Consider the following 18,481-nt stretch of genomic DNA (forward strand, 5'->3'; position numbering starts at 1 on the left):
TGACCTGGGAATTTGGAAGGAAAATCAGCCAAAACCATTCCTGTAAATCAGAGCTGGTGTCTAAGGTCTTACTGCACACAGCCAAAGTCAGGCATCCTTTCTGAGTCAGTGAAGTCATACAATTCAATTCCATTACAGCAATTTTATGAGGTAGAGACTGTGAGTCTTGAAAAAATAATACAAGTCAGTATAAGCAGTGCATATCAGGTGTAATTTCCTATTATCAGTATAGTTAACATGCAGCCAGAGTGAATTGTTGTAACATATATTTACATTGGAGGAAAATGTTTTTTCATTTTATATCAAAATGTCCTAACCAATAGCTTGATAAACACCATCCTTCAAAAAATTCAACCTACTACAACCCAGTAATTCTTATGGATGTACCTTTGTCTCATGCATTAGAGGGGAATAAAAAAATTTGATGCTTTTTAATACATGCTGAACAGCTGGTGTAATTTACATACCAGCCATTTTAAATGTTCCTTATCTGAATCAAGTTCTTTTGGGAGCAGTTCTTTGGGAAGAATTGTTAATATTTCATGAGGAAACAGCCTTTAGTAGCAAAGTAAGAGAAAAGGTTTAAAACTTGACTTTCTTACGTCTTTTCATACTACCTATTGCAACCAAACTTTCATACCCACATGCTTGATTCCTAAAGTAGCCAAAAGTATATTGACTTTTATTTTACCATTTTCCAAGTCATGCTTGAAATTGCCTCCTGAAGACAGGCATCATATTTCTAGCTCTGTGTTGATGCTGGGTAGGTGGCAGCAGTGCTCTCTTGTGGTTGATCAGAAGACAATGGAACACATGTAGACAGGCTTTATATTTAGCATTACACAGCTGAGCTGGAAGAATCAGGAGAAATATTTTATAGAAGTACTTTTTGACTTCTTTAGTGTCTTGCTGAGTGTCTAGTAACCCCAGGTCTGTTTTCAGAACTTAATTGTTTTATATACATACAGCTTCATGGATCCAGAACAAGTATAACTGTGCATATTAAAATGTATCAGAAATGTTTTATATTATTTATTTTAAGGCAAACAGGATGCCTTCCACATGAAAATGCTTTAAGTACTGATGATCTGTTGATTGTATCCAGTTGTCACGTTGTTCTAGATTTCTCTCCTGTAAGGAAGAAATTTGTCGGTCATATTTTCCCTTATTGATTTTTCCAGGTTCAATTCTTTTTGAAGCTCTTAGTGCTGCTGACTACTTCTGCCAAAACCTCTCTTATGATCATTCTCAGTCAGCATCTTCCAGTGAATCAGCAGTGTGCCATTAGGCTGAATGCTGCACCTCATTCAGCTTGTCCTTAGGCATTTGCCCATTGTCATATTAGGGAACTCTCCTTTCTTTTGACACAACAAAGGTTCAGAAATTTGCTGACGTAGTGCACAGGCCTTACACGGAGTGGAGCAGGATAATCACTGAATCATAGAATGGCTTGGGTTGGAAGGGACTTTAAAGATCATCTAGTTTCAACCCCCCTGCTGTGGGCATAATGTATTCTTCCTTTCAAGTTTTGTTCTCTGAGTGGCAGATGGTGGGATCTTTTATTTAATGCTTGAGTCAGCTCACTGATACACTCCACTTTCAATTAATCCCTTCTTTTTTTTCAATGCTGTATAGCTGTAATTGATTATAATAATCCGCTGAGGCAGAAGGAGCAGAAGTTCAATAAATACAGTGAGAATCTGAGGACTCTTATTATCTCATGTCTTACATCTCCATGGAAGCTTAACATTTACTGGGAATTGTAAGACACAGGACTTGCTTTAGCTTAATAATAACTGCTTTTATCTCTTTAAATAAAAAAGCATTAGAAAGTAGCAACCTGGCCCAATACTCTGAGGTAGAGCAGTTTTTAATGTAGATGGCATAAAAACCAAAAGAATTTTCATTGTTAAAGTACGTCATAGACTGCTAAAGAAACCAGATAGCTCTATTTACATTGGGGGTTTTTTCCCATTAAAAAACCACCTCAAAATATACTTTTCTTCCATATGGAAAATTAAACCCACTATGCACAATAGTAATAGTAACTGCTTGGATGGTGTGTCTGTTGAAAACTGGTGAATGCTGCTGGAGTGACGAGACCTTAGCCTAATTATTTTTGAATGGCATGTGAATGCTGCAGGCACAGATGCCATTAGTAAAGGGCATTTGCTGTTGGGGAAAAAAAAAAGAAAGAAAAGAAAAAAGAAATATCCCATGCCCACGAGAGTCCCCTGCATCAGCCAATGGGAAATTACCGTACATCATGACACCAGCCCTGCGGATTTATATCTTTTAGGGTGACATAGTATTGGCTGCTAGTATGGCTCTATGGGAGGGATCGCTGCCACTGTCTGTGGCTTCCTCTTCAGGTCCTTATTTGGTAGCTGTTGATAGAGCAAGTCTTTGAGCAGCTGAGCATCTTGACATACATTATTCATTAAATCCTGGTGTTCAGGAAATATGCATATCCCTAGCTCTTCAGAAATTTCTTCAGCTCGTACAATATGTCTCTTCGACGTTGCCTCTGAATGCTTGAAGTTTCACAAATGGCATTTATACAATCGGAAGACCACACGGTTGGATTTCATTTCAGTATGCCTCCTGTGCACACAGTTGCTGAGAACCTGAAGACCAGCAAAAAGAATTAGGAGAGGAAAGAAGGAATCTTTATTCTTGAAAGTCTTTTGCAGTGTCAGATAGCAAAGAACTGATTAGCTTAGATTGGTAGTATAGAAAAAAATCAAAAATGCCTGAGGCAAACTATTTACTCTCAGTTTCTTGGGGCTACATAAAGGTAGGATTTTGTTTTACCTTTTAAGAACTTTGAATTATGTCGCATGATTGCATGATCACTGGATAGCGTGACGATTTGTGGGTGATATGATTATCAGTAATTTGACATGAAGTAAAAAATCAGACAACAAGCCTTTGTTCAGCAAGAAGAATGAACTGCACAGTATAGTCTTTCTTAGAAACTGTGCTGGGACTTTTAAAATAATATTGCTTCAGTGAATGATTAGACCAAGTCTAAAGCCAAAGAAATTCAGAACAGTTCTGTTTTCTTTCAGCAAAATGTTGCTACAAAACTGTATTTCTAGTCATTAAAAGGTTTAAAAAACTCCAAATACCTCGAAACTGAGATACTATACAATAGAAGAGAGCATGGGTAAAGAGGCTGAGGATAATGGGTGGATGCATGACTCATACTGGTTTTAATAGCTGAAGAAAGGTGAAATTATGAACAGTATGTTTCAACAGCATTTTTGGTAGCCTCTGTGTGTGTGACAGCTTGTTGATTAAAGCATTGGAAATTGCCGTCTTCTAATACTGATCTACACTGTTATGTGGAGCAGTGTGAACTAGCTTGAAATGGCAACACAGCTAGAAAATGGAATTAAAAAAGATTTATCTCTTATGGAAAAGTTTTGCATCAAGGAGTTAAATCAGTATGCCTGTCAACACACAGAACTGAAATCCACTTAATAGAAAACCACATTTGAGCTTTGGTTTATCCCTAAAAAACTATGTTTGTGCTAAAAAAAATGCTGCTGCTTTTATACTTTTGTAATTGTTACCAAGTGTGTAAAAAAACCAAAACAAAACATCCTGTGCTTGACATACAATAACTGTACCAAATCATCCTTCTTTAAAGAAATTCTGATTTCTCCTGAATGCATATGTTGAATTAAATTACTGAAAATAACACAAGCATTATATTTGCACAACTGAATCTCTTATGCTTTCTTTCATGAATACCTACTTTTACAATAGATACATCTCTTTTAAAATAGAAATGCAAAGCCTGATTATGTCCAATTATGAGTATTCTCAGCTAAGGCTGAATTGTTACAATATATTATCAAGGATTTTGATCAGCCATCTGTGAAGAAATTGAATCCTATTGTGCTAGATAGGTAGATTCCTTTCTTGTTTACCAAAACAATAAGATGAAATTACTTTGCATTTTAGCTAAAAGTGAGCTATTTATTGTAATTTACTAGAAAGTATTTCCTGCATTTCCAGGCAGCTTCTGTCATGTTCCTCCTTGCAAAATCGGAAAAATTCAATCACCAATTAAATAAAAAAAAGTTATCTCTTACTGTTTAGCCTTTAGAATTGATAGACTATTTTTTGCTAATTGAAGCTTAGCAGAGACCATAGTAGCTGTAATTGAGTAGACATGGGGAAAAAATGTCCTTTGTACAGAGTGTCTATACTGTCTACAGATGATGGTTGTAGTTAAGAAGCTAAGTAGTGTTTGGGCACAATTTTATTACAGTGGTTTTTGAGTTCACATTATATAAATTAGAGAAAAAATGTGAGAAGAGCAAAGATGATCTGGTTTTTATGCTATTCAAACCAAATATTTAGAGTATTTATGAAATTCTGAAGATGGAAATATCTTATTCTCAGGGATCATTGTGTATGTTTATATCCCTTATTATACATATATTTGTGTATGCTTCAGGCTGTACTTTATCTCCTGTGAATTGTATTTTGGATAATGGGAATGTTTACCCTTGGTTTTTGTTGAGTATCTTTTCTTGAAAAAATGAGCACCACTATTACAATGCCAGCCTTAGAGATGCCTGCATTTCTGTAGCTTATTATTAAATGAGTGCCTGACCTTGATATTAATTAAACCCACGGGCTTCCAGCCCCAGCCTTTAGCTACTGAGAATGCTGTTTATGTATCCAGAATGGTCCTAAAATCAAAGATAGCTTTGCATCAATAAGCAGTATAGACAGAAGCCCTATATTAATTTGTAAGGCTGACCTATTTTAAATTCCTTGTTTGTTTTATTGTAGAATACAAGGCTTTTCAAATCTAGTAAAATAAAATAGTTTATTCATTTTGAGATACAAACATATTTTAAAAATAACATCGGTAGATATTTTAGAAATAAAATATAGTTATGTAAGTTGAAGGTTCCAACTGAATGTTCCATGGTTGTATTCTATTCATGTAAGATTTTACAAATGTTACCTAGAAAAGAGGCAGCCTGAAAGGTTGAAACTGGGATCTGTTGCCATGTGGGTTTGGGAGCCAGTGCAATGGGAGTCTGCTGTTACTCTTGAGCATTTTTATTCCAGCCTGCGCTGGACTTGGAACTTGATAAATGCTCAAATTGAAGGACAGGCAGGATGGGGCTTTTTGGTCCGTGGACTGCCTTCTAGCCCTAGCTTCAACTTCAGTATTGGTGCCAAAGGCTGTGGTGGAGGCAGCCTCTTTACAGTCCTCAGGATGCAGCAGGTTTCTGTAGAGGAACAGAAAGCCTGCATGGAAGAGATCCTTACTGCAACAGGGAGTCTATAGCAAGAGTGGTTCTGTTGTGCTCCCTCTTGACACAACTAGCTGCTGGCCGCTTCTTTAATTAAGCTGTTTGTTATTGAGTCAAGAACTTTACACAAGAATTGTAAAATCTTCTCAAGTGTAAACAATAACCCCTATATTATAAAGCATGTGACCCAAACTTGTTCATGGACATGAATCAACTCTAGTTGGATCTTGGAGTTGATGTTTCTTTTTAACATGCATGCAAATTCTTCCCAAAAAATGTATCAATGCTCTGGTCGCCATCTGGGAACATGGTTAGTCCAAAAGTTTGTCTGTGTTTTTCTGTGTACCTTTGCTGACATCAGAAAAGTATCTTATTTTTCAAAAAACCCCCTCCATGTATGTTTATCCTGGGCTGACAGCAGTAATATAGATGTAGAGATCTGCACACACTGGGCTTCAGTCCAGAAAGACCTAAACTACAGACCCGTTCTTGGGAGGTTAACACTATTTAGGAAATTGTTCTCAGTTCATTATCATCAATGTATGTACTTTTATTCTCATGTGTTACAGTTTTTGCTCTAGCAGGTTTCTTAGGTTTTTAAAGGGAGATAAAGGTGCACATCTACTTTTGCCACTTAAGGGACATTTTTAATGTTATTTGAATGCTCTACCTGTATTTGTGTTGAGGACGGTGCACCTTCTTTTCCCCCCACCCCCCTAATACCAGATGAGATTAAAATCTAAAATAAATAGAAACAAATGAAATTCTAAAAATTCTGCTTAAGGAAATTTTTCAGGGGTTTTTTTTTTCGAAAAAAAATTTATGGCTCCATTGCTCTGATATCAGTAGTCAGCAGTGAAGAACTGTATTATTGACTTAATGCACATTTTATAGCCAGTCCATTTCCAGGGGGATTTTTTAAGGCTATAGTCAAGGACTGCAGTATTCCAAAGGGATGTATGTGTCATTTTTCCAATCTAACAATGCCTATTGGGATGTGGAAAAATCTTTCTTTTTGATACAATATATGCATAGATCAGCCAAAAACCTCTGCTTCCTCCTCATGATGAGCTCACAATATCATAATTAAAGCTTATGGTTTAAATGTTTGTTAATAACAGGAGTTTTGATCTTTATGATTTATTTTCGTGAACTGGGAAAATATATGGCATTCAGATTTTTAAGATTCTTATTCAAAATATTATCTTTAATATTTACAGCTGTTAGGAACAAGGTGGTTTCATGTCTTGTTTGACTTGTTTTGAGTAATGTGCAAAGTGTTACTTCCAGGAGGAAAAATAATGAGACTGTGGAGTCTAGCCAAGTTTCAAGCACTTAGGGGTGTTTCTTGGATGAGTAAAACAGTGTTGGCTCATGGATGTAACCAACTTCTCTGGTTGGCAATATGATCTTGTGGGAGCCATGTGAGAGGCAAAATTTAATTATAAAGTAATTGTGCAGAGCTGTATAAATATGTGGATCTTTGGAACAGCAATTATGTATGGGTGCACTTGGGCCCAAATTAAATCTTTGAGAAATAGATAAAATCAGGAAAAAATAAGGGGGTAGAAATGGGGTTTGCTGTTTGATTGCTTTTTTCTTAGAAAAAGGGTTTTTTTTTCCTCAGAAGGCAAGTTATTAAATAAATACAAGAGGTTTGAGTAGCGTACAGATACAATGAAACAGAGTATAACCAATGAAAATGCCTGAACATCTTGATTGCTGTTTGTCTCTCATGTTTGATTTTTTTTAATGTTCTCAAAAAGCATTATTGTTCTGCATCAGAAACTGCTGTCTGCATATGGTCTTCAGCTTCATCTGATTCAATGGCAATGACGGTTTTAAGGCTTTGTCAGATAATTAGAAAATCAAAACAGTTCTCTAAACTCCTGCTTAGTCCAGAAGTTTTCAAAATAAATGTCAATTAAAGTCTTGGTCCTGTGGCGTCAGCAACATGTGAAAGAGTATGAGAAAATCATGCAGCTACAGTTCTTCAAAGCCAAAGGCATCTCCAATTAAATTTGCTCTCAGCAGGAGGGCCTTGAAGAGGCTGAGGGACTTGTTTTATGTACACCCATGTTCAGCAGTAACACAGACTGTTCTGCAGTTCTCATGCAGTTGTTTTCATGTTCTGCTGACTTGTGGGGGGATGGGAGGTGGGAAGACGAAGGTTTGCATCAGACTAGTGGGGAACATAGCATTAGAAAAGACTGTTATGTACCTTCCATTTGTGGACATTCGCATAACAAATACTGAGCTGAAAATTCTTAGAGAACATATGCTCCATAACTTGCATATGATTCCCAGTATTCAGTAACAAACTCCCCACCCACTGCTCGCAATTAAATTTATTATTTGGGAAAAAAAATCCTTTCTATTTCCTGTGTGAGGTAGCTGCAAACAAACACTGATTTGTTCCTCTTTCAAAGCTGGGAAACTTTTAAGAGGAGTTCCTGAGCAGTACATACCAGTGGTGGCTAGAAGGTCTTCTTTTCCAAAGTGTGGAACATGACGCAATTAGTGTTGTCCTACAGTAAAAACAGCACCACCAAGTTGGGCATCATGTAGAAGGATTTACTAGGAAACAACCAGACAGATGAGGATCTATTGAAGCTGGGATCCAGTGAACTAGCTAATTAAATTAAGGAAGAGAGAATATTGGCGTAGTAATGGATACACTGATGATGTGCCTAGAAGTTAATGGGGTTTCATCAACTCCTGACATTTTATTAATATTCCTGTAGGCAGTATTTAATTTGAAGCTTCAGTTTCTGGATGCCATCTGGAGACAAGCTATTCCATCAGATCTTCAGTTTTTGCCTTAAATAATACAGTTTCTCACCTTTTGTGAGAACAGAAGAAAAAGTGTGTAAGCATGACTTACGTGTGTTAAAAGTTTCAAGACAGGCTTTTGAAAAAGGTCTCAGGATTTTTGTACCAGTCATTTTATTGCTTGGTAAACTTGGCTTGATTTTTCAACATTTGACATTGGTGACAAACATTAGACATCGCTGAAGAGGTTGATACTGGCTTTGTCTGGAATGTATAGCTCTGTAGTTCTCATAGTATGTGTATGGTTCAAATTTTCAGACGTGTTGAGCACTTGCTAGCACATGGCTGTATCTGTGATCAAAACTGAGCCTTTGGCTTGTGACTAAAGTAGGATTCAGTCTTTGTAGCTCTGGAACTTCCTGAGCTGATGACACATCAAGATGGCAGGAAAATGCAGTGGCTAATGGTTAGAATGTTATATTAAAGGTAATTTTTGTTTGGGAAATGGTGAGCAATATGGTAATTGGTGGCTTACAAAGATATTGTGAAGAAAATAACAGCTTTCACTATGCAAGGCCACTTTGAAGAAATAGCTTTGATGATTCCAGCGGAATGGAAATGGGGTGGTTAATATTTACTCCAGTGGTTTATGTCCTTTGAAGAAGGAGAACTGGTAATTATAAATTACCAGTTTTCAACATAGAGGAATGTTTACATGTATATACTCTAAGGATAGCTATTTCTTGATATAACAGATAGTCATGGCTGTGTGAACAAGGTAAAAGGTGATTCTGAAAGTGGCACAAATCATTTGGCTTTGTCAAGAGAAAAGATGAGTGAGAAATCTAACAACAAAAGGAAAGGATGGCACAATAGGAGGCAAAATTCAATAGTGACAGATGCATGCTAATTTTCACTGGCAAGAGTTGTTTGAATTGTTGATAAGTACTGCTGACTTCTGTTTGTTGGTAATATCAAAGCAGAGCTATAGTCAATGAAAATGCATCTAAGACAGTGAGATCCGTATTATGTAATTAACCTGTCAAGCATAATACCACACGATATCATTTCACCCTGGAGTCTAGAAGGAATCAAGAAAGGCTCAGTGATGAGTACCTAATTAATTATACATTTCATGGAATATTAATATCTGCTTCTATCCTATAGAGTGCCTAGAGTGAATAGCTAACTAAGAGGGAAATAGAAGGTGTTTCCACAGATGGGTGTTTTCTACCCCAATGTTTCTTAGAGATGCTTGCAGTTTTCTAAGCTAGTGGAATGGTCAAGTCATTGGACTGATTGAATATAATAATTTTAGGTCAGAGACAACAATACCTACCTCTTCTCATATTGGCTAGTATGAAATCAATATGATATTTTGATTGTTTGGAGCAACACTGTCAAACACTTTCGAGCAGATTAATGATGAGAGGTAAGATAGACTTGAAATGTTACCTAATGAATTGCAAAAAATGCGGAAATAGATTTATTTACAAATCCTAGGAGAAAACTAGTAGAGAACAGCTCCTACATAAATACATTTGTATATACTTTCCAAATTAAAGTTAAAAAATTGGAAAGACAAGATTATAAGTTGTGTGTATACATGTCTTAGAGTTTTCAGTTACTAGTAGGACATTTTACCTTAGTCATTGAATCACTGTGGTGTATTTTAGAAGGTTAAGAATGACATTGTCCAATCCATGAATAAGTTGGTTGGGTACATTGTTGGTACATGTGGTTTCTGCTTTCACAGTTGTCTTACTTGAGTATATATTTTTAATGCCATGTTCTTTCCCCAATCATAAATCGATTGCATTTTCTTATCCTAACTAAAGTACATCTTGATGTAACTAACTTTACACTTTTTTGTTTTTTTTTCCAGTTTAAAAGAATGCTCAACCGTGAGCTAACCCACCTCTCTGAAATGAGCAGGTCAGGCAATCAGGTCTCAGAATATATATCAAACACTTTCTTAGGTAAGACTATGAAGAGTTAACTTTCTTGCCTTTTGTGGGTTTTTTTATCTCTCTGGGCTGTGTTAGAGCTTCAAAGCAAGTAGCTTTCCATATTAACTTCTGCTTTTAGAAACTGTGCATTTAGCATATTGTCAGCATTTGTGCAGAGAGATCAGGTTAGATCCATTTCCTCATAGCTCAGTTAATTTGTGTATGTGATTTCCCTGTGTGTGTAATTACAGATAAATATTCATATACATATTACATGTACTATATTGCTGCCATATTAAGAAATTAATATAATGAATTATAGAAAATCACAGAGATCCACAGAATATTCTGAGTGGGAAGGGACTCACAAGGATCATCAAGTCCAGCTCTTAAGTGAACAACCAATGCAGGAATCAAACCCACAACCCTGGCATTATTAGCACCATGCTCTAATCAACTTGGCTAATCTCAGAGTGGTAATTATATATATTTATATATTAAAGGGAATTCTCCCACTATATTTTCCTACCAGAATTACTGCAGAGGTTTCAGTATGCTAGAAGCACATAAGCACATGTAACCTCATAAAATCTCACAGCATGCAGTTAAGATATTTTGGTATTCCCGGCCTGCACATGCACAGTTAGATGTATATGACTAAATAAACATCTGAATAGACTTTTTCCAGGAAGATTTTTGCTGCTCAAGATCTTGGCATGCTGGGATGTGAGCATTAACAAAGGCCCAACACAATATTACAAAGAATATGGTTCCTTCACCATGGTTTTGGGTTTTTTCCCCTAAAATTCATGAAAATCAAGAAAACTTCATTCCATATTGTTGATTTTGAACATGAAGTTAAAGATACTGTACCAATCTCAAAACATGTTTTGGGCAAAACACCATTGGTTCATAAAGACTGTGTATAAAGAGAGGCACAGCCAAATACATCTAAATTAGGATAACAAGTACTTTAAAAAGTGCCAGTCATATATGTTAAGATTCATCTTATTCTGTTTGAGATACCATAGCTTGTGCTTTCTGTGGCTTTTTTGAGAGAAGTGTGTTTTTTTTTAAAGTACATTTTATCCTGTAACCCTGTCCAAAATGGATAGCTTAAATATTGCTTAAATACTTTCAAAATATGCAGTCTGTGTGTATAGGTTCAGCTGGCCCATGGTTTCAGTAGTGTGCCGAGTGCTGTGGCACAGCAGGGTTTCGACAGTGGGAGAGGGATAAGCCTCTGTCATGGAGAAGCAGTATTGCCCAGCTTCAGATGCCCTGAAAACCAGTGTACAGTTGCCTGAAAGGATGACCCACTTAGGCTGTGGAGACTGAGATGCCAGCTTCTGCTTGCTTTCACTTGAAAACTTAAGACTTACTTTGTCAGGGTAAAGAAATGCATCTGTCAGCCTTTTGCATGACATATCAGTCTTGTACAGAAAGAGGGCTGGAAAGGCAATCACTTCTAATTCACTGGACCATGGGTACTGTTTTCTGTCTGCATGAAAAATTAGATACCTAAAATTGTAGGTATAAGAGCAGCACAATAGTGAAAACACCTCATCTACAGATGTATTGCTTAAATATTTTCAAAATATGCAGTCTGTGTGTATAGGTTCTGAACTTCTATGTAAAGAGAAAACAATCTCTCCATAGAAATATTTAATGAGTTTATTATCTAATTTATTTTTTTAACACATAACTTACCTCCTCAATAGCTACAAACTTTCTCACATTTGTAAGTTAGGAACATGTCACGAGAAAACAGGGTTTCCTGTTTTTCTTATTTAAAAAAAAACAAAACCAAAACCAAACTGTTTTCCTATAGGGCTATATGAAGGTAGGAAATGATTTAAAATGCCAAGAAATCTATTCTGTGAATGAGAATTAAGGTTCCTACATTGTGTATAATAATATGCAACGTTTTTCTTTTTCAGCATCATTAACCTGTTTTCTATGAATGGAAAATGTTTGAGAACCTGTCATTGAGCATAGCATAAACAGGTTCAGAATGGCAAGCTGTCTTTTCTGGATGTTCAGATGGGCACAGCCCCGTGTGCTCAAAGTTACAAAAGCAGAGGCAATCCCACTGAATTTCTCGGAAGATCTAAAGTCACTCAGACAGACTCTTCCTTTCACTTGAGTTAGTCTGACAGCTCAGCTTACAAATCTCTGTTTGATGAGTCTAAACTTTGTGCATATGACCGAAACCATAAACATCAAAGCACAAATACAAGTCACAGCTCCTCATCTGTTGTCAGCTTTCACCAGATAAGGGCTGCCATGCTCCACCTCCACTTTTTCTCTTTATGAGGTGAAGTGTGACGGGGCAGTCGGGGGACTCAGTGCTGCAGGCTACAACCTGGTGACATTTCCATAGCCTCTTCTTCGCTGTGATTTGTTTGGAATTTGAGGTGTCCATTAAATGTATCTGCTAAAGAGTAATTTAAAAAAAAAAAGGAAAAAAGAAAGTGAAGAAGCAAACACATAACAAGCTGGTAATTAGAAATTCACTTGCTAGCTTCATCTGGTTTCAAAGTCTGTATTGAAAATGAATATTGCAAAAAGGAAAAAAAGCACATGTTCTAAAAAGCCCAATTTTTCTTATTTTCTATTCAAATTTTATTTTGGTTTAAGGTGGTTTTTTTAGCTGTTTTGCCTCATCTCCTGTGTCAGAAACATGTTTTCTGGATTTTTGTGGTTTTACTGGTATATTCCTTGAGGTCTAGAAAAGGTGGAGGTACATTTCAGCAAAAAAAAAGATAATTTGAAGGGAGTCATTAAATTCTAGATTGAAATACAGCATGAATAAAAGGAACAAAAAATAATGCATGTTCCTAATAGTTTTGTCAGCAAAATCCTTCATTGCACTAACTTGGGTTTCTTTGAGGACCAAAGATGTCTGCAGTGCTCCACAGCCCCATACTGTTTTGCAGCAATCATGTGGTTGTTGCCTAAATATACTTTACTCTCAATTTAATTCATATTTAAAGTTTTTTCTGGAACATATGTTGATAAATTTTATTAAATGATGCTGCTGAAAGTGCTATGGAGGCAAAAGCCCACAGCAAAATACAGGGGTTTAGCAGACCACTCATCCTGCCATTATTATTGACTCTAGCTGGGAGGTGCAGAAACACTACATTGCTGGCATGAACAGCCAGCAATCCAAAATTCTTGTAGATGTGGCTGACAAAAGCCTTTCCAGTTTGTACAGTGTTAGTAGACAGGACCAGTCCACAAGTGTTAAGTCCTTCGAGTCCTGAAAAGGTTTTCTAAAGGTTTACATGAGGACACACATGGACAATTTTTGAAATACAATTTCAGAAAATGTTTTTCCTGAAAAAAAGAAACAAAATTAATATTTCTTGCAAAATGGATTCCTGTTCAGTTGTAATAATGCTTTTATACTGAGATGACTGACCCTTTCTACAGCACTAGGGATATGGCAGAAGTGGTAATCAGGCAGTCACAAGTTGCTTTTAAAGCCAGTTCAGAAATAATGAGGCAATTTGAGTAAAAGAGACCTGCTTGTACTGAAGTATAGGTCTATATTTAACTTTTCATGGGTTTACTGATCTTGATAGAAAGAGTCTATTGCAAAATCTTAAAAGAAGTTTTTCTAAGAATTAAAAAGTCCATAAGATGGAACTCAACAGGGATTTTTGTAGTATTTATAATTATTTTATAAATTATTCTCTTTTTATTCATTCTTTTGAAGACAAGCAACATGAAGTTGAAATCCCTTCTCCGACACAGAAAGAGAAAGAGAAAAAGAAGAGGCCAATGTCCCAGATCAGTGGAGTCAAAAAGCTCATGCACAGCTCCAGCCTAACTAATTCCAGTATTCCCAGGTTTGGAGTTAAAACAGAACAAGAAGATGTCCTTGCCAAGGTAGACAATATATAAATTCTTGAATTTAAACCATTAAATTTAAACAGTATGGACTTTTCAGTATTACTCCATCCTCTGCTTATAAACATTGATTTCAAACTGCAGCACCAAGCACTGCTCTCACTTGAAATAATCCAAATTTCTTGAAGTGGCAGAATAGCTAGTAAAATCAGAATCTGACTATACGGGTTAATTTCAGCATAAAGACAATTTCATGTGGAGATGGAATGTAAATTAGCATTTGTGTATGCATTAATAAAGCTGCCTATTCTTAAATAGTATCTGAAGATTGAAGGCTAAATGTATTATATAATGTCACAGGAGTGAAAATGTATAGATAGCAACCTTATTTTTTAAAAATGCAGAAGTATATATAGCAGTAGAGCTATCCTTCCTATTTTTAGCTGTATCATTTTAGGTACATCCTTTGTGTTATTTTTTCAATGAAACGTCTTATTATTTTTTGCACCAGCAGCTAACTGCTTGGCAATAATAGAAAATTGGTATAAAGGGATTTTTGATCGAGTTTCGCATTTTAAAATATGCCTGTCCTAACGTTTTCAGGAATCTTATTTGAAGAGTGTTTCTGAGAACCAGGGAGAGAGCAGCAGAATTGCAGCATCTCTGGAGGTTTTCTCTTCACTGAACCTTTTTGTCAATGGACAGTGAGATAGCAAAGTATGTCAGTTAAACTCATTCAAGATACTGTAGAATTTTTCCCTCTGGAGTAATCCACTTAAGAGGCAGTCTTTCCTTCTTAGAGAATTAAAATCTGAAAAATTGGTAGATGTAAATTCTGATGTTGCAAGATTAGTAGCAGCTGCAGAGTTTAGCCCTTCCAGAGTTTAGCGTGTAACTTTCACAGTGGCCAGGTTTGAAGAAGTTCTGTGTTTGTAATTGTTTCTCTCAAAAATTGCTGTAATTTCTGTGTTAGGTTTCAACCTGTTTGTTGCTTGATTCAACTCTAGGAACTTGAAGATTTGAACAAGTGGGGCCTTCAGGTTTTCAGAGTAGCAGAGTTATCTGGAAACAGACCTTTGACTGTCATCATGCACACTATTTTTCAGGCAAGTAGGAGTAGTCGTGCTGCTTTTTTCTTATCTTGGAGATTGTTCTGTGCTTTGAAATCTAATTTTTTCCTTACTTTTATAGGAGAGGGACTTGTTAAAAACTTTTAAGATTCCAGTAGATACTTTAATAACTTACTTGATGACCCTGGAGGACCATTACCATGCAGATGTGGCATACCATAATAACATACATGCTGCAGACGTTGTTCAGTCAACCCATGTCCTACTATCAACCCCAGCATTAGAGGTAAACTACACTGAAGAGGAGAAGTGGCAGTCATGAGAGAAGGGGATGCACTGAGAGTCTTCTAAACTATATGTTAAAGATCTTGGTTTCTGCAATGTTTTTTAAAGAAATCTTAGTATTTCTTTAATAAATTCTGTTCTTTTAAAGATATTTTGTGAGTATCAAAGCTGCATGTAAATATCGTGCAGAAAATATCACATCTTTTCATTCTAAATCATGCAGACTTGTGCAGTCATAACCTTTTTCATTGTAACACAATGCATATCTTCTTTCCACCATCTTATTATTTATACTACATCCTGTTCTGTTGTTATTTCCCATGTGGGATTGTATCTAACCACAGTAAGTGGAATTTCTTAGGAAAGTTAGTGATAAAATGGTGTTCTCTCAAGGGCCTTTTGGGTTTTGGTAGGTGAGGTTTTGGGGGGAGTGGGATTTTAATGTTTTTTTCTTTTGTTCTGCATGTTTATTCTGATCCTGAAAGACTACTTTTGTATTTACTTCTAAGACAGATTGGAACATGTGCTAAATTTTCACTGGACTATGTCTTTTTTTTACCCCCTCATAAATATTTCAAAATTAATTAGGGAAAAAATTAATCTCTTCTTTTCGTAGTAATTGTCTTCTTGAAAGTTCTTAAATCTCTGAAGTAGAAAGATGTGGAAGATGGTGATTTTCCCTCTTTTAAGCACAGTTCAGGGATTAACATAGCAAGCATGGATATATCCCAGCAAACTGTTGGAAAAATTCAGGAAAAGCAAGCAGTAGAAATTTTACTAGTTCAAAAAGATTTACCTTCATTGTCAAGAAGGGCTGCATTTTTACTGTTTCCTATAATGATCAATGTTTCATGTTACTGAATACATCTGGTTTACCTTCTTCTTAAAAAAAGGGTTATAAGTGGACCTTGAGACTGTTGGCAGGTTTTGATCCTCAAAGACTTGGAAATCTCTTGAGAAAGATTTTCTTGCTCTCAAGAAGACAGATCAGATAATGTTCTTAGAATACCACTGGCTTCACCACACAGCCGAACTAGTCATCGGTAAAATTTTGGGGTTTTTTTTCAGATCGGGTTTTTTTTCATGACATCTTCTCAGCAGAGCTTTAGCCGGTGAAATGGCAATGTCTGCCCAGTGCCACTGCTGGTCTGTGCACTTCCAAGCTGTCCTTGGTCAATTGTGAAAGCAATGGCATCACATGTGTGCTTCTGACAACAGGACACTGGGCTCAGTGACATTCCAGGTCCATTGCCATCCTCTTTTCCTATCTTCCTGATAATCTCATACAGATGGAAAATCAGTAAATGCTAAGTGAGATGTTGTGTAGTCTGTTGCTATTTCCTTTATCATTGGTTAGGAGATATGCATCTTTCCAGTACAGGACAATACACAGGAGTCAAGCTGAAATATTTAATTTGTGCTATAAGCTAGAAACCTGTACTTAATTGTCTAATAAAGGTGGATTTATTCACTGACTGAAGCTGAAAATACTTCAGTTGTGACAGAATTTAGTGATACTGTCTGTATGAAGTACAGATCACTTTACTGTGGCCAAACTTGAAATATTTATGAAATTCTATATAATTGGTGATTTTACAAAAGGTTTTGATAGCTTATGTGTAAGGTCTCTAGAGATCATGGTATATTTCAAATGTGTTTTGCTTGTTCCAATCCAGATTCAAAGCAGACTCTTTTTCATTGAAAAGACGTTTTCACTGATTAGTGATTGTCATTTCTGTTTCATGATATTCTAGGCAGTCTTCACTGATTTGGAGATTCTTGCAGCAATTTTTGCCAGCGCAATACATGATGTAGATCATCCTGGGGTTTCAAACCAGTTTCTTATCAACACAAGTAAGTTTGATGTTCAGTGGTTTTCTCAAAAATTTGCTGCAATAGCACCTGAAAAATACAGTTCATTCCTTGTTTGCTTCTCTCTCTAACTTTTCTCAGTAGATAGATGTTTATATTTTAAACCTGATACTACTTTGCATTTTTTGCAACTTTAGAAATAATTTACATAGTACTCTCTAGCAAGAATTACTGAAGTATGAACTATAAACCTGGCATTGTTTCAATGTATTGCATGTTGTCTCTCCTGGAAATATAGCTGATTTATGTTAAATAAATAAATGAGGAGAAAAATGAAGGAAGATTAAAAAAAAAAAAAAAAAAAGGAAGACAAGAGTTTATATGTTCATATTAGAAACATATGATATGACCAAGGATAGAAATTCAGAAAGCAGAAAAGAGGTTTCTTTTTAGCAAACAGACTGTCAGGCCCATCTCTCTCTGCCTGGATCCTGTACTTGGCTTTTGATCTCTCATGCCTTGTGGACTGAATTTCCTCAGCCTGTCTCTGTGGCTTTGATAAACCTGTTTGGTTTTTTCTGACCCTAATGTCATCTCCAAATTTGAAACCCAGTGTATTTCTATATTTCTCAGGGCTGTTGTCTGCAGCATTGCTGAACCTCTGTCCTCTCCTTATTCTTCTACTGAAAGAAAAACACTGCTAACTTTATTGAACCTGATCATGACATATTTACTGGTTTGTTGCCCCAGTGTAACCTGCTTGGATTTCATTGACTTGTGTCACTATTATCAGTGGGTAGCACTTTGTAGGTCAGTACAAGTTCCATCATACTATGTTATTTCTTTTGCTGACAACTTCTTTTATGATAACTGACCCAGAAGTACAGAGTTAAAATAACACTAATAAACCAAGCACAGAAGAAGAAAAAGCAAAAGAAATAGAAACATACCTAGGGTTGTGTATTTGACCCACCTGGTTGCACATTTATAGATACTGTCACTTCTGCACATGGGTGAATCTATTTCACAGGTGCTAAAATAGAATGACCCCAAATCAGCAGCAGAGTTTGAAGGGAGCTCCTCCTCTGACTCATTGCTGCTGTAGATTTGAATGAGACATTCACTTCAGTTTAGTCTCCACCTAGTTTCGTTTGTCTCAATGGCCTAAAGGCCACTCTATAATGAAATTCAATTTGATGACTCATCTGCATAGAAGAGAATTAGGATTGACTCTGGATTTTTTGTGCTTTACTGGGGACCAGTACAGTTCAGCAGTGTAGTATAGGCAGAGAGTGAATCAAGCTTTGTTCAAAAAACAGTGTATAATACCTGAATTCTTAAGAGTGGGCATATGTAAGTAAAGTTTTACTTTGTTTAATCAGAAATTGAGTACCAGTATATACTGCTGGCTCCAAGGTTCTACGAGGAAACCAATAAATTGTTCAAGTTT

The 18,481-nt window shown here is 36.2% G+C and overlaps 1 protein-coding gene across 5 annotated transcripts in view; it reads left to right on the plus strand.

The window, feature by feature from the left end:
• Positions 1-18,481, plus strand: part of LOC125319585 (cAMP-specific 3',5'-cyclic phosphodiesterase 4D) — a 368,051-nt gene that overhangs the window by 340,679 nt on the left and 8,891 nt on the right. For 4 of the 5 annotated variants that reach the window (XM_048290860.1, XM_048290863.1, XM_048290861.1 and 1 more), the window contains 5 exons: positions 9,943-10,036; positions 13,731-13,903; positions 14,872-14,970; positions 15,056-15,220; positions 16,974-17,073. In XM_048290860.1, coding sequence (XP_048146817.1) covers positions 9,943-10,036; positions 13,731-13,903; positions 14,872-14,970; positions 15,056-15,220; positions 16,974-17,073 — 631 coding nt within the window. Of the gene's footprint in view, positions 1-2,225; positions 2,798-9,942; positions 10,037-13,730; positions 13,904-14,871; positions 14,971-15,055; positions 15,221-16,973; positions 17,074-18,481 lie in introns of those variants that run through there. The other variant, XM_048290864.1, reaches the window with a different exon arrangement.

Source organism: Corvus hawaiiensis, chromosome Z, assembly GCF_020740725.1.
Source record: "Corvus hawaiiensis isolate bCorHaw1 chromosome Z, bCorHaw1.pri.cur, whole genome shotgun sequence".
NCBI classification, from domain to species: Eukaryota; Metazoa; Chordata; class Aves; order Passeriformes; family Corvidae; genus Corvus; species Corvus hawaiiensis.